At 43.0% G+C, this 12,958-nt stretch overlaps 1 protein-coding gene across 5 annotated transcripts in view; it reads left to right on the top strand.

Annotated features, from left to right (window-relative positions):
- LOC143329080 (activated CDC42 kinase 1-like) overlaps positions 1–10,244 on the top strand; it is a 55,960-nt gene extending 45,716 nt beyond the window's left edge. For 3 of the 5 annotated variants that reach the window (XM_076744767.1, XM_076744768.1, XM_076744769.1), the window contains 6 exons: positions 602–646; positions 1,014–1,447; positions 1,569–2,786; positions 4,786–4,881; positions 6,389–6,519; positions 7,256–10,244. In XM_076744767.1, coding sequence (XP_076600882.1) covers positions 602–646; positions 1,014–1,447; positions 1,569–2,786; positions 4,786–4,881; positions 6,389–6,519; positions 7,256–7,262 — 1,931 coding nt within the window. In that variant the 3' untranslated portion in view covers positions 7,263–10,244. The remainder of the gene's footprint in view (positions 1–601; positions 647–1,013; positions 1,448–1,568; positions 2,787–4,785; positions 4,882–6,388; positions 6,520–7,255) is intronic. The other 2 variants (XM_076744770.1, XM_076744771.1) reach the window with 1 other exon arrangement.
- Positions 10,245–12,958: the final 2,714 nt, after the last annotated feature.

Here is a 12,958-nt window from a genome sequence, read left to right as displayed (position 1 = left end):
CATGCAGGGTGCCCAAACTTTGCCTCTGGCCCTTTTACTTTTATGTTGTTTTGAAAAAAGAAGGCAATAAAAAAGTAATCTTGCTTCAAATATTGTGTTTTCTTCAACTTTTTGCTGTCCTTTACTTGCTTAGCTATTCAGTCACAGACATTTTGACCAGGGTTGCCCAGGCTTTTTCATGCCACTGTATTTTAGCTGCAGGTGCATTTTCACTTTTTGCTGGATGAAAAACCAACACTTGTATTTCTCAGTGTATCATAGTTAAAACTATAGAGCTGGTTTACCTCTGTAACTATAAACATAACTGATACAAACAAATCTAAATGTTAAAACCTGTTAATACCTTCGATTTGATTATAAAATGATCAAAGTCCACATTTTACTTTTACACAGGTTTAAATTTGAAGCTTATGGCGGCTATGCCAGCTTTAGAAAAATGGCCGTCACACACACAGTTTGCTTTCATTGTTTTCAACACAGCTTACACATGCTATCTGACATTTGCTTTCTGTTTTTTTGCCTAATCTTTCGTCCTTTGCTGCTGTCTTTTTTTCTCTCTGTTTCTCCTTTGCGATGGTGGGATTTGCTTTTGTTTATCCAGAGGAGCCTCCTCCTCGCCCTCCTCAACCAGCAGTGTTAATCAAGAGTAAGTCTGGTTTCCCTCAGCAGCTCCTCACCCATTGCTCCTGCCCTCTCTGTTCTCTCCTAGCTCCACTCCTCCAAGGTACATCCCATACTTTTTTGTCTCTCCGTTGTTTGTCTTTGCAGTGATTCTATCATTTCCTTTCACTTCCTTTCTTAACATCGTTTCTCCATCTTTCCACGCCTGCGTCCCTCTGACGGGTGTGCAGTGTCCTTGCTGTGCACTGTAGGACTAACTTCCAACCTGGAGATTCTTTTGGCGTGTGTCTTGTATTTGTGGTGTGAAGTGACCTTAATGAACATTGGTGTCATCAGTCTGTGAATTTTGTTTTCCGTGAAGTAATGAATGCACTGTGTGTTTCTGTCTCCAGAGCCTTGCTATGATGCAGTCAATGATGATGAGGATCTGACTTCGGCAGGACTAAAAAGATTATCACTTCGGAAAACGGGTTCTGTCAAAGGCTTAAAACTTAAACCAGCTGCGTGGGTCTCTGCTTCCAAGCAGGGGAGTGGCCGGATTTCAGGCTCGGGCTACAACCCCAACAGTGAAGTGTCCCTCATTGACTTTGGGGAGGAGTTGCCCCCGTCTACACCCTCCCCCTCCCCTGTGGTTGAAATTCAGATTCCTTCACTGGCAAAGCTAGCTTTGGAAGCAGAGAACATCCTGGACCGGACTCCGCCTCAGAGTCCATGTAGATCGTTGCCCCGTCCCCTTCACCCTACGCCTGTAGTGGACTGGGATGCCCGGCCATTACCCCCACCCCCAGCCTATGACGATGTAGCCCAAGATGAAGAAGATATGGAGGTACGGTAGGAGGTGATACAGCACATTTCACATCGTGCCAACATGTCATGGAAATGGGATGTTTTCATATCACATCCATAAAAGAATGTATTTAAGCTGTAAATCTTCTTTCTCCACCAAGGTGAGCTCCATCAACAGCTCGGAGCAGCAGCAGCATGAAGAGGAGCAGAATGATGTCCGTTTTCCAGATGAGGCTCCCTCTCCTGGACAGAAGTTGGAGGGTGAGGCTCTTGTCTCCAGGGGCCCAGACAGACCGGGCCTGGAGGACAACCTCTTTCTCCCCAGCAGGCAGGCCCAGGGCCTGTCCACCTCCTTCTCCCAGTCAGCAGAGATCTTCCAGGAACTCCAGCAGGAGTGCATGAGAAGGCTCAATGTACCGACTGGAAGTGCTGCCCGGTCGAGTTCACCCTCCCAAATTTCAGCCTCGTGTCCCCAGACCCCACAGACCCAGGAGGAACCCAGGAGTGTCCTCTCCTCCAGTGAGGACAAACCCCAGATCCCCCCACGGGTTCCCATACCCCCTCGCCCCATAAAAAGGGGAGACTACACATCTGCTCGCTGGTCAAGGGACCTCTCCCTGTCACCTACACTAGCTGACACCACAGAGGACGTTTTAGGCCCAGGCCAGGACCGACCACCTCAGATCCCTCCCCGGGACCCTTTGTCCCAGCCAGGCTCCAGGACTCCCAGCCCCATGGGCCTGGTAGTGGGCTCCCCTCAGCAGAGAGTCTACTCTGTCAGCCCCACCACCATGCAGTCTCCGCTTACCTCCTGCCCCTCCACACACACCTACGGCTCCTACCTCTCCACCTCTCCAGGTAAACTCATGCCTACCACGCACAGCTTTGCCTCAGATCCTAAATATGCTGCACCCAAAGTGATCCAGGCGCAGGGGAAGGACGCTGCCAGCAAGGGCCCCTGTATCCTCCCTATCGTCCGTGATGGACGGAAAGTTAGTAACACCCACTATTACCTTCTACCAGAGAGGCCTCCATACCTCGATCGCTATGACCGTTTCTTCAGGGAGGCGGAGAACCTGCCTGCCGGCGGTGTGGAGGACAAGCATGTACGGCAAGCTAACACCGCCACTGTCAGACCCATGGTGGTCAGCAGCCAGACTCTCCAGGGACACGCCCAGGGACAGGGGCTTGTGCAGCCAGGCGAGCTGAAGGCTAATTTCTCCTCCAACAATAACAGCAGTCTGGGTGGGCCCCGGTCAGGGATGAAGACATCAGTTAGTCTCCCTCGTGTCTGTTCAGACGGGCTGACGGCACCGGTGGTCACTGCCTCCTGCACCAGGACAGACGGAGGAGGGAGCTCCGCTGACAGGGTGAAAATGGTAAGGTCACGGATATTTGGATTGCCTTTGCAAATCCTCATTTGAAATACACTGAATGTAGTTTGCAGTTTATATAATATGCTGAAAGGTGATATTTCTTCCTTCAGCAATGAAAGTGCTTGAGGTTTTCTCACTTTCTCTTTCATAAAGGATGTGAAACCCCTGCAGTTGGATCATTTGCCTGCAGTACATTTAACCTCATGTCCTCCTTAATACTACTTTGATTGCTTTTTTGTAAATGAGATAAAAAAGAAACTAGATATCCATGTGTTCTTAGTCTCCTATCACTATTGTCATTATCAAATACCAGTCCAACGTTCTGGGTAATCCTGTAGGATTGTTCTAATAAGAGTACAAATGTAGTATAATGCAGTGTGGTGTATATTTGATACATGGCTTGTTTGACTCCTCTCTGTTGAAACTGATTATTTTCTCATAGTTAATGTAGTTTTTAAGTGTAACTTAAAAACATAAACACTATGATGCACAGTATATTACATTTGCAAATACACCGAACACAACAGAAGGACATTGTTGTTGGTTGTCCATAGCTTGCAGGCAAAATTAGATTTATGTGTAAATGTGTGGTTCTCTTTCCCTCAGAGACTGAGAGTAAGAGTGAGCAATTTGCGATTTCTGGCACATACAGCAGCAGCTTTTAACAGATGAAATCTCTTAGAATTGAACTGATAATCTCCCTATGCAGCTTCAAATCACTATCAAAACCAAATTATGATTGATCTGTAGCAGCAAAATAACCTTTTTGAACCAGAGCTGAACTTATGAAAGCCAATACATTAGACTAATTAAACTGGAAGTTACATTTGAGCATACAAACCTTTGTTCAACTGCAATGAAAAAGCAACTTCTCATAACTTGTTTAAAAATATGCTAGACAAAGGCCACATAAATTTTTGCTTTGAATTGAATTTAACAGATTGGGAACCAGCATTTGTTTTTTGTTTGTTTTTTTTCTGGCCAATTGATTCTGACACCAATTGAACCTGATTGAACTGCAGTCAGAATCACTGCGAAACACCAAAGGCTCTACATCGATCAGGCACTTGGCATTTTGTAACGGATACTGAGATCTGTGGCCGCACACGAGGTGCAGTGAGAGTGTGGGATCATATATAACCTGGACTGCAGAGGAGTCCAATGCAAGGCATAGGTGTGCAGCTTACTAGCTGTAGTAGTTTAAATAGAACAGCAGTGTAAGTAAAGGTATAAAATCAATGATTATGCTGCTACAAAGTCCCATTGCTGGCAGGGACACAGTGTCAGTGTGATCGTGTTGAAATTAGATTATCTTAAGGTGGATTTGGATAAACATAATTAGTAGAACCCAGACAACTGTAATTCAGTTTGTGAAGAGATAGAGGACTGTTGGAGAAGCCGCATCAAATCAAGTGAAGCTTAAATCTCGGCCCTTGGATTCTTAGCAACTTTTCCAGGTGGAGCTGAAATAAACAACAGAACTTGGTTAAGGGCCAAAAACAGCAAAAAAAAAAAAAAAAAAAAAAAAAAAATTGTCTCAAGTTGAAGATTGACTTCATTGTCAGATTTGCAGTGTCTATCACATCGTCATCTTTCACTGTCAACAAACCTAATATACTGTCATCTGCTTTCCAGTGAAAACAACTGTCTACATTTTCCGTGTTTATCTTCTTTTGCTCTGTGCATTTGTTTACCAGTGGAAGTGCTATTGATCATAGGGTCCTCAGCTTTTATGTGATAGGGCCAAAAATGGCAAGAAAACTCTTTTCAAGTTGAAGATCGTTACCTTATTGTCAGATTTGGAAGTGTCTCTACAAGAAGGGTGAATGCCAAATTGACAGAGATGACTTCATCTCAAAGAACCACCCAGTCATGCATGCTGGTGCTCCTGAGGTACAGTAAGAGCTGGCGGCACTGAGGTCAAGTGAGGAATCAGAGCCAGGGGAATGTAAGTGTTGTTGGATGCTGCAGAGCCTAACACTGTGGATGCTGTCTGATTCAGGTGCAGGAGGCAGTTCATGGTGTGACAATAGAAGAGTGCCAAGCTGCTCTCCAGAACCACAACTGGAATGTCCAGAAAGCTGTGCATTATCTTAAGGTGAGAGCATTTATCAGTAAAACTTAATGCACTGCAGTCACCATGTTTCCCATGTCAGGTGTTCATACTGTGATTCTGTCGTACTCACAATAATAAATGTTTTGTTAAGGTATTGTGTGGAAACTGACTGAGTGTCGCAAAAGGCGATCAGACAAGGCCACATCAATAAATGTACAGTTAGTTAAATAATTAAAATGAGGTGTGGAAAGAAATACAAGCTTTATATTGTTTCTTTAACCTTCAGTCAGTGCTGGAAAAAAAGAGAAAACCTCCAATTAATTGATTTAATAAATTAAAAATCAATGAGGTTTGCTCTGCTCTTTATCTTTTACCAGCTCATTTAATTTTTCTACGCTTTAGTTTTCCGATGTGTTTTTAATGATTCATCAACATTTCCCAATTTCCTCATGCTTCCATGATAATGAGATGGGTGTGTCCATGTATAATGCCCAAGGCAGTGATTGGCTCAGGGTGTGCGTATGTGTGTGTGGTATGTGCGGCTATAGCTAGTTTAACTGAAACAGCGTTTCCAAGCTAGCTATGTAGCTAAAGCTAACTTTTCATTTATTTTATCAACTGATTGGAGGTAAAAGGAAAAATAACAGAAAGCGTCTGTATTTTTTTTAACAACTGGGTGGAGGTTTTGTTTTTACAGCTCATTTAAATTATTTAACTAATAGTATTGTTTTTTTTAAATAATAAAAATATTAGTCTCACACACACAAGAAAGGCGAAGCGAGTTGGTGAAACAAACCAAATAAAAAGTAAGACCATAGTTGTAGTCCATCACAATAAAAGACTCCATGAAGTGCACAGTTATGTTGCAGCAGTGCAGTTACTAAAAGAGATCCAGAGTCCTCAGCAGTAAACACTGCTGTGCTGCAGAGGGGTCCTCAGAGATCCACTTCACGGCGTCTCAGGTCTGGCCTTTTCTGTAATAAACTGGTTTTTTTTATACGGGACATAACTGCAAACAGATAAACAGTCGTTTAAAGTTCCTGAATGTCATTTACTTTATGGGTTCATATCATTTGAGGACAGCAGCTTTGTGGAACCTCAAGGGAAAATCAGGTCAGTGCTGCAATGAGCCCACTATAAATAAAAAACCGTATAGACAATCTGAGCCGCCTGTGGTTGGGGGCTACTGTGGCAGGATGGAGGATGTTTTTGGATGACAGTGGGCATGAGGGAACGCTTGAGTTCTCCTTAATAGTGGCTGCAGAGTTTAGAGGATAAATAAAAATGCAATCCAAAGGTCTCAGATTCACTCAGAGCAACAGAGGTGTGTTGGAGCAAGACACAAATGTATTAAGACAGAAATGATGTGACATCAGGCTTTCTGCTGCTGCAATCACCCTCACCTGAAGGAGTAAAAACAATGAATTCTGCACTTTTCTCCCGTACAGTATCTGACCCTGTGACCCTGCTGTAATGTCTTCTCCCTCCCTACCTCCTGGCTTCTTTGGACAATCATTCTGATCTTTGTTTGTTATCTGACTCTCTGCAGGTGGAGCAGCTCTTCTGTTTGGGTCTGAGGAGCAGGTCAGAGTGTCTAAAGCTGCTGGAGATGTGCGACTGGAACCTGGAGGTGGCCAGCACTCAGATGTTAGATAACTATGGATCCACAACCAGACAGAGGTGCCGTATTCTGGAGCTTTGTTTGCTCAACTTTTGGTCATAAGTGCCCATGTAGAATCTGTAAATGGGCTGTACTGTCCATCCATCCATTTTTTTTTAATACTTAAGTGTTGGCGCTTCATGAAGCACCCAGAGCCTCCGGTCTGGATATTTAATCTAGCATCAGTGGTGTTTTGTCTGTCATTGTGATGGTAATGCTCAGTAAGCGCATGTTTGGACATTGTCCCTGGAAACTGAATTCATTCACATACAACCTCACTCCTTATGCTCACATGAGGTCAATTTGGTCACATCTGTCATTGGACAACAGACCATTAAAATCTGCCTTCCAGCTGGGCTTAACTGCTGGAGGTTTTCCCTCCTCCAAATATGAATTACTGCAAGTTAACTGGCAAAGTTAACAGCAGACGTTTACAGTAGGGAGACAGGCAGCAGTGTGAGGCAATGAGAATGCTGATGTGCTCTGTTAATGAGGCTAAGAATCAAATTTGGCTGCTAGACTGAGAAAGTTTCTGCTTTGTTGAGCTTTTCTATACATAGATATATATTTATGAAAATGGTCTTAAAAGCTTGAACAATTTAATGCGTCTCTCACTAAAAAAGCCTCAAAAGTGGAAGTCTCTCTTGCAAGACAATGTAAATGTCATTCAAGTTAATCATATTTTTCTTTTAGCAGGATTTAGCATTTCATCTCACCATTTCTTCAATCTAATCTAAAGCCTGTGTCTATTTGCAGACGGTGACAGGAATCTCAAGCTGCTGAGCTCTGATTGGAACCATCCTCAGTAAAACATCACCACAGGAGGTGAACCTGCTCCTGACATTTATGCCTCAGACCCACCTCCATTCAGAACACTGTAATGTGGCGATGGAAGAATCAAGCACATTTTCACTGAACGAGCACAAAGAAGTACCAAACTTCATCATGGCTCCATCCATACTGAACACGGACAGAGACTTTGGGTCTCAAAGGTGTGTTTGTTGCACAGAAGAAACCGCAGACCACCATCGACCTCCTTTTCAAAGTGTTTCCAAAAGAAAAATGACACTGTACTTTCATGTGGTCAGCCTGAAATGTGTCATCCCAACGGGTCCCCACAGTGTCGCAGATCTGTCTGCTGCAGTACTCAGTCAGATCCACGCACTGGTATCCTCACTGCCACAATTACACTGTTAACTACTGCACATGGAGACTTTAATCTTTTCTTTTGTTAACGGCGCTAAAAAAGCGTTTGAAAGAGAATCTGAAGAGGCTAAAAGGAGTTCAATAGCACAGTAGGCACAGTAGCATTTCTAAAAAGGTTCATGCTTCGCCACAAGGTCATTATGTTTTGTCAGAATACCCAAAGTAGTTCAGATTGGCTGAAACCTGGTCTCTCATTTAGTGAGCCGTGTCAGAATCGAGCCTAATGACTGTACAGTGTATGTGCAGATAGTTCAGTCAAGGTCAACTTCCTGTATTGGTGACTTTAGCGCCACTTAAAAGTAATTGTTTTGAAGACCATCACATTGTACCACAACAAAATACAAAGCTGATATTTAATTGGCTGTCCAGGCCGTATTGTACAGGAACTAAATTGGCCTGTTTACAGTGGTGAAGTGGGGTGGGGATATGATCATGCTGCTGAAAGCCTGTGGAGTGGAGTGGAGGAAGAATGTGCAGAAAAAAAAATAGTATTGCAAAAGGTTTCTCTACAATGGCAAAAAAAAAAAAAAGAAAAAGAAATCATCTTCAATAATTTGTGTAATACAATTTACAGTTTGGCAAAGGACGTTCGTCAGCATTGACGCAGTGCTGCAGAGTTAAAGGTCAAAGCGGTCCAGTGTTGGCTTGAATCAGAAATAGAGCAGTTTGTCCCGGATTCACTTCTTTTAGAGACGACTGTCTAATTTATGTTCAGAGGGTATACATAATCCACCATTTCTAAAGAGACATTTATGTATTTGTGAAAAAGAAAGTGATATATTCTTTTAATATATTTTGAACACAGTGCTCTGAGACAAGAGAAGACTGTTGTGTCTATTACTGGCTGCTCTGACAGGCCGTTTGTTAAATGATTTCAGTGCGTCAGTCCTTGAGTTAATCACTGATCTATGACTATTCACACACGTGGCTCCAGAACAAAAGGGCCACTATGTCAGTGGAAACTTCCGACACCCCAGATATACACTCGTCTCTCCTTATTCCTTCCCTCTAAGCACTTTGTCCACACAGAACTCCTGTGCATCAGCTGAAAACTCCTGCCAGCTTGGTATTTTGTGTACGCGTCCAGACTGCACCGGCAGCTAATAACAGCAACGTTCTCAAATTTGCCCCTAGGCACAAATCCCGTCCCATAATCATCACTTAAAACCACAACTGTGATATTTTGGTCAGCAGCTTTAAGGGCCATAATTTAAAACTGGGAGGACGTGTCAGCTCTGGGTGAACTCACTCTCTGCCGGGACAATACATCTTCTGACTGGGTATTGTCACAGTAGAGCCCTCGGCAAGGAATGGTTCAAAACTCAGTTAACATGGCAAGCTTTTGGGCATGTCTGGCTTTTGTTCTCCCGTTTTTATTCGGGATATGAGGAATCCACTAAAAGGAAGGAAATAAAAGGCATTCCACATGCTTTGACTTCTGAAATTCGCTTTCACTAACGATACTTTCCAGGCAGTTTGTGGTCAACACATATGATCCCTACGATGCTCCTCTTTACAGAAAACCCCTCTCTGCCAGCTGGCACTCATCTATTTAGATTACAATATAAATGTCTATGTCCACATGTAGACACTGGCTTTGCTCCAGAGCAGCCAGCCCCTCCGTATGTCCACAAACACCCCAGCATGCGACCCCTCTGAGCACAATCTGTTTGGGCAGAAACTTCAAATGTCCTCATATGGAACCACAACAAACCTGCAATCTGTCTGGGCACATTAAGGATTTTTTTTTTTTTTTTGTCTGTTTGTTTGTTTTGAATGTGTTTGGAGTATTTATGAAGGATATACACGACTGGTATTGGATGAGAACCTCCAGTAAAAGCTTTCTCCCGTGTGCAATAAGGCTGCTGTAGAACCTGTAACCTCCCAGTCTGTCCATCCGTCAGTGCCATCCAGTTGTGTATAAAGAGCTTTCTTCTCTGTCACGATGTATCCTGGTCACTGATATGAAAGTATGAAATGTTTGGTGACTCCCCGGAGTAGGGTGAAGTTGTTCTTAAACACTGATCCACAGTCAGCTTTGCCATTCCTCCCTGTGGTGTGCTTTGGTAACGCTGATTGTTAAGCAGTGCACTTGATGTGAGTGGTGCCTCCACAGTCTGTTCATGTGTTGTTTGTCTCATACCAAGCTGCTGTAGTTGTATTGAAGGACTGAAGTGAACCTCGTGGTGTTATGATCAACCTGAAGCAACGTTCTCCTGTTGTGGTGCTGACACTCTGATGTTAGAAAGCTCTGTTCAGTTCTGTTTAGTCTTTGTTTGCCAGACCTGTTTCTTCAGAAACTATCTGCTGTTTTATGTTTTGTTTTGTTTTTTGTTCTTTTTTTGCTGTTTTTATCCTTCGTGCCGTTTCTTCCTCATCTGTATGTATTTGCTTCCTAGAATGTGTTTTATCTTAAATGCCTACTGTACAGTTGGTTTTCGTTGTTTCTCTCCTCCCTGGGTTGATGGAAATATTCAAGAGAAGTTCATGCTGCCGAATTTATAAATGTATTTTTTATTAAAGAATTAATTATTTTTTACCTCTTCTGTTTATTAGTCTTTTTTCTCTGTCATGATGTCTTTGAAATGTGAGTGCTGCTTATCATCACGCTCTGTTTTTCTAAAGTAAATCATGTTCCACACCATGTTCAAATGCATAAGAGCTGATTATTATGATGAAACAAATACTACATTCTGACAGGATTTTAATGGACACAGAAATGTTTCAGCCCTTTTAGTATTAATTAACAAGAACCATGGGAAGCCTCTAGAACAGAAATCTGCGACCTCCCTTTACACCTTGCATTGAAATGCGTTTTGGTGATTGGGTTGCTATCAGACAGTGCTCGACCACATGAAAGCATGGCTGTAAATGGACCCAAGATGCATTGAGGACGGACTGTGATCAAACCAGACCATCTCTGGTAAAAACAAATGCATTTTCAGTCCACATACAACAACTATGTGGGTGGAAATAAAGCCTGTCTCTGGGTACCAAATGGTCATGGTCTGCATACGTAGGTGTGACATCCAGTCTCCATCTGTAAAGGTACCAATCACTGTCCTCTCCCACTACTCTTGGATGTGTTTCTGCATCCAGCTGGTCCTCTGACCACAGCTGAAATAAAAGCAGTTGCATTAAATGTCATTCTTCTCTGCTTTTGTCTTCAGCATTCCAGTTGTCACTAAAAGCGTCTCCCTTGCTTCATAAATCAGTCAAAAGTCCATACAATAGCTCAGCTTCTCGGACGGCTGCCATCTTTTTTTGGGTTTGTTTGTCTTTTTGGACCCACGGCAACGAAAGGAAGGTGTGAGAAGGAAGAAGAAGCTGGACAGAGCCATCGGGTCTCACTGTGGACACTGGAGACACATATTAATAGCAGGTGGAAATGTTCTCAGGTTAAATCAGATACAGTCTGGATCTGACATGTATTTTAATGTCAGCTGTGAAGGGCGTCTGTGGGTTTCCATGATGCTTATCAGGTCTTGTTTTTTCAATTGTGTGATGATTAATGCTGAAACAGTCAGGTGATAGTCAATCAGAAAATTAATCGTCAACCATGTTGATGAGAGATTCATTAACTAATTTGACTGTAGCCACGCTACAGCTAGTCCTTAGGCTTAGTGGTGCTTTGAGCTAAAAGCTAAAGCAAAGACCATGTTTACTGATCTGTAGCAGGTACAATATAATGCTGAATTCAGACTGCACAACATTCTTGTCTGTAACAATGGGTTAATGTTTACCAAGGCTACAATCGTAGTTTAGCGTGTTAGCATGCTAACATCGAGGCTGATGGGAATGTTATTAGCTTTTGCAGGAATTAGATGATAATGTAGTGACCGAGTAAAAGTTTTGACTGGATGAAGTGCAAGATGAAAAGTTACGTGATCACCAAAGTGGTTATGTTCCTGTGGAGAACAGGAGAGTCTGTACCAGATGTCACACCAATCCATCCAACAGTCCTCGAAATATTTTAATGTGAACCAAAAACATCAGCTTGTGGGTGGTGCTAAATAAAAAGTCAAAAGAACACCAGCGTCATTAGGATTCATCCCCTGGGCAATGTCCTCACGTAATTGTATGGCAATGCGTTCGATATTTGCCGAGATATTTCACTCTGGACTTAACCATTGGCCTGAACAACCCTGCTATCCCCAGAGCCTTTCCACTAGTGAGGCTAAAACTGACAAACAGCTGAATTCAGCCTCATGAATAAGGACTTGCTGTCTTTCTATGTTGATCTTTATCATTGCAAATTGAATGTTTTGGGGATTTCAGCTGCTCTCAATGTGCAATTTGAAGACATCACCTTGGTTTCGGGGAGCTTGAGACTTTTCACTGTTTTTATATTAAATGATTAATAATTGAACCCAAAAGAATACACAAAATGTAACGAAAATCACTAACGGCAACCCTAAATGTGTGGATGCGACCAGCTGTGCTCTGTGCTCAGTGGATTGTGTTACACAGTGGGTAAAGAAGAGGTCGTCCAGCTCTCCTTCCACCAGCCCTCGTGGCCTTGGTTTGTGTGCAATGTGGCAGATCAATCTGAATCAACTGAAGGCTGTGTTTGTGTTTGTGATCATTGACGTTCCAACAACGTGAGACCTTGATCCCTGTGAGAAAGTAATGCCCAGACCTTGCATGTGTCAACTGCATTGATCCTCGCTGCACATATATATATATATTGACCTTATATTGTTTTTTACATAACGTCTTGCTGCAGCAGCAAAGCACTTCATGGTCCATAGTTCATAAATTGCTGCAGATGTGTTCGGACCTAAATGAGCATATCACAGACTCATTTGTTCATTGATGGTACGGTTGGAGTCCTAATGATGAAAAATGTCTTTGCGTCAATAAAACATAAAACTTTATCACTGAACAAAATTGGCCAATGCAATGAAGGGCTTGGTGGAGATTTTAGAAGACGGCAAAGACGGAAAAACTGCCGAATCCTCAGCCACGAAAACGCAAACAATCTCTTCCCCCCTCCCCCACCATTCACCATCTTTCTTGTCTTTACGCACACACCCAGCTTTACTGTTGGACCCGAGGAACTTCTGCTTTCTAATGAGGGACTCAGTAGGCATTCATCTTAGTGGTGTGTTTGTGTGTGTACAGTCTCATTACTCAGATCCTGGGCAAATTATTAATGTCTGTTGTTCCACTTCTTTTGGGCACTAGAGCAGTGGGCTCGCAGGGATCCCCAGAGAAATTATTCTGTTTTTCGCCAAATAGAAGAGGGTAAAT

The sequence above is a fragment of the Chaetodon auriga genome, chromosome 12, assembly GCF_051107435.1.
Source record: "Chaetodon auriga isolate fChaAug3 chromosome 12, fChaAug3.hap1, whole genome shotgun sequence".
Taxonomy (NCBI): Eukaryota; Metazoa; Chordata; class Actinopteri; order Chaetodontiformes; family Chaetodontidae; genus Chaetodon; species Chaetodon auriga.
This window is presented reverse-complemented; position numbering and strand designations above follow the sequence as displayed.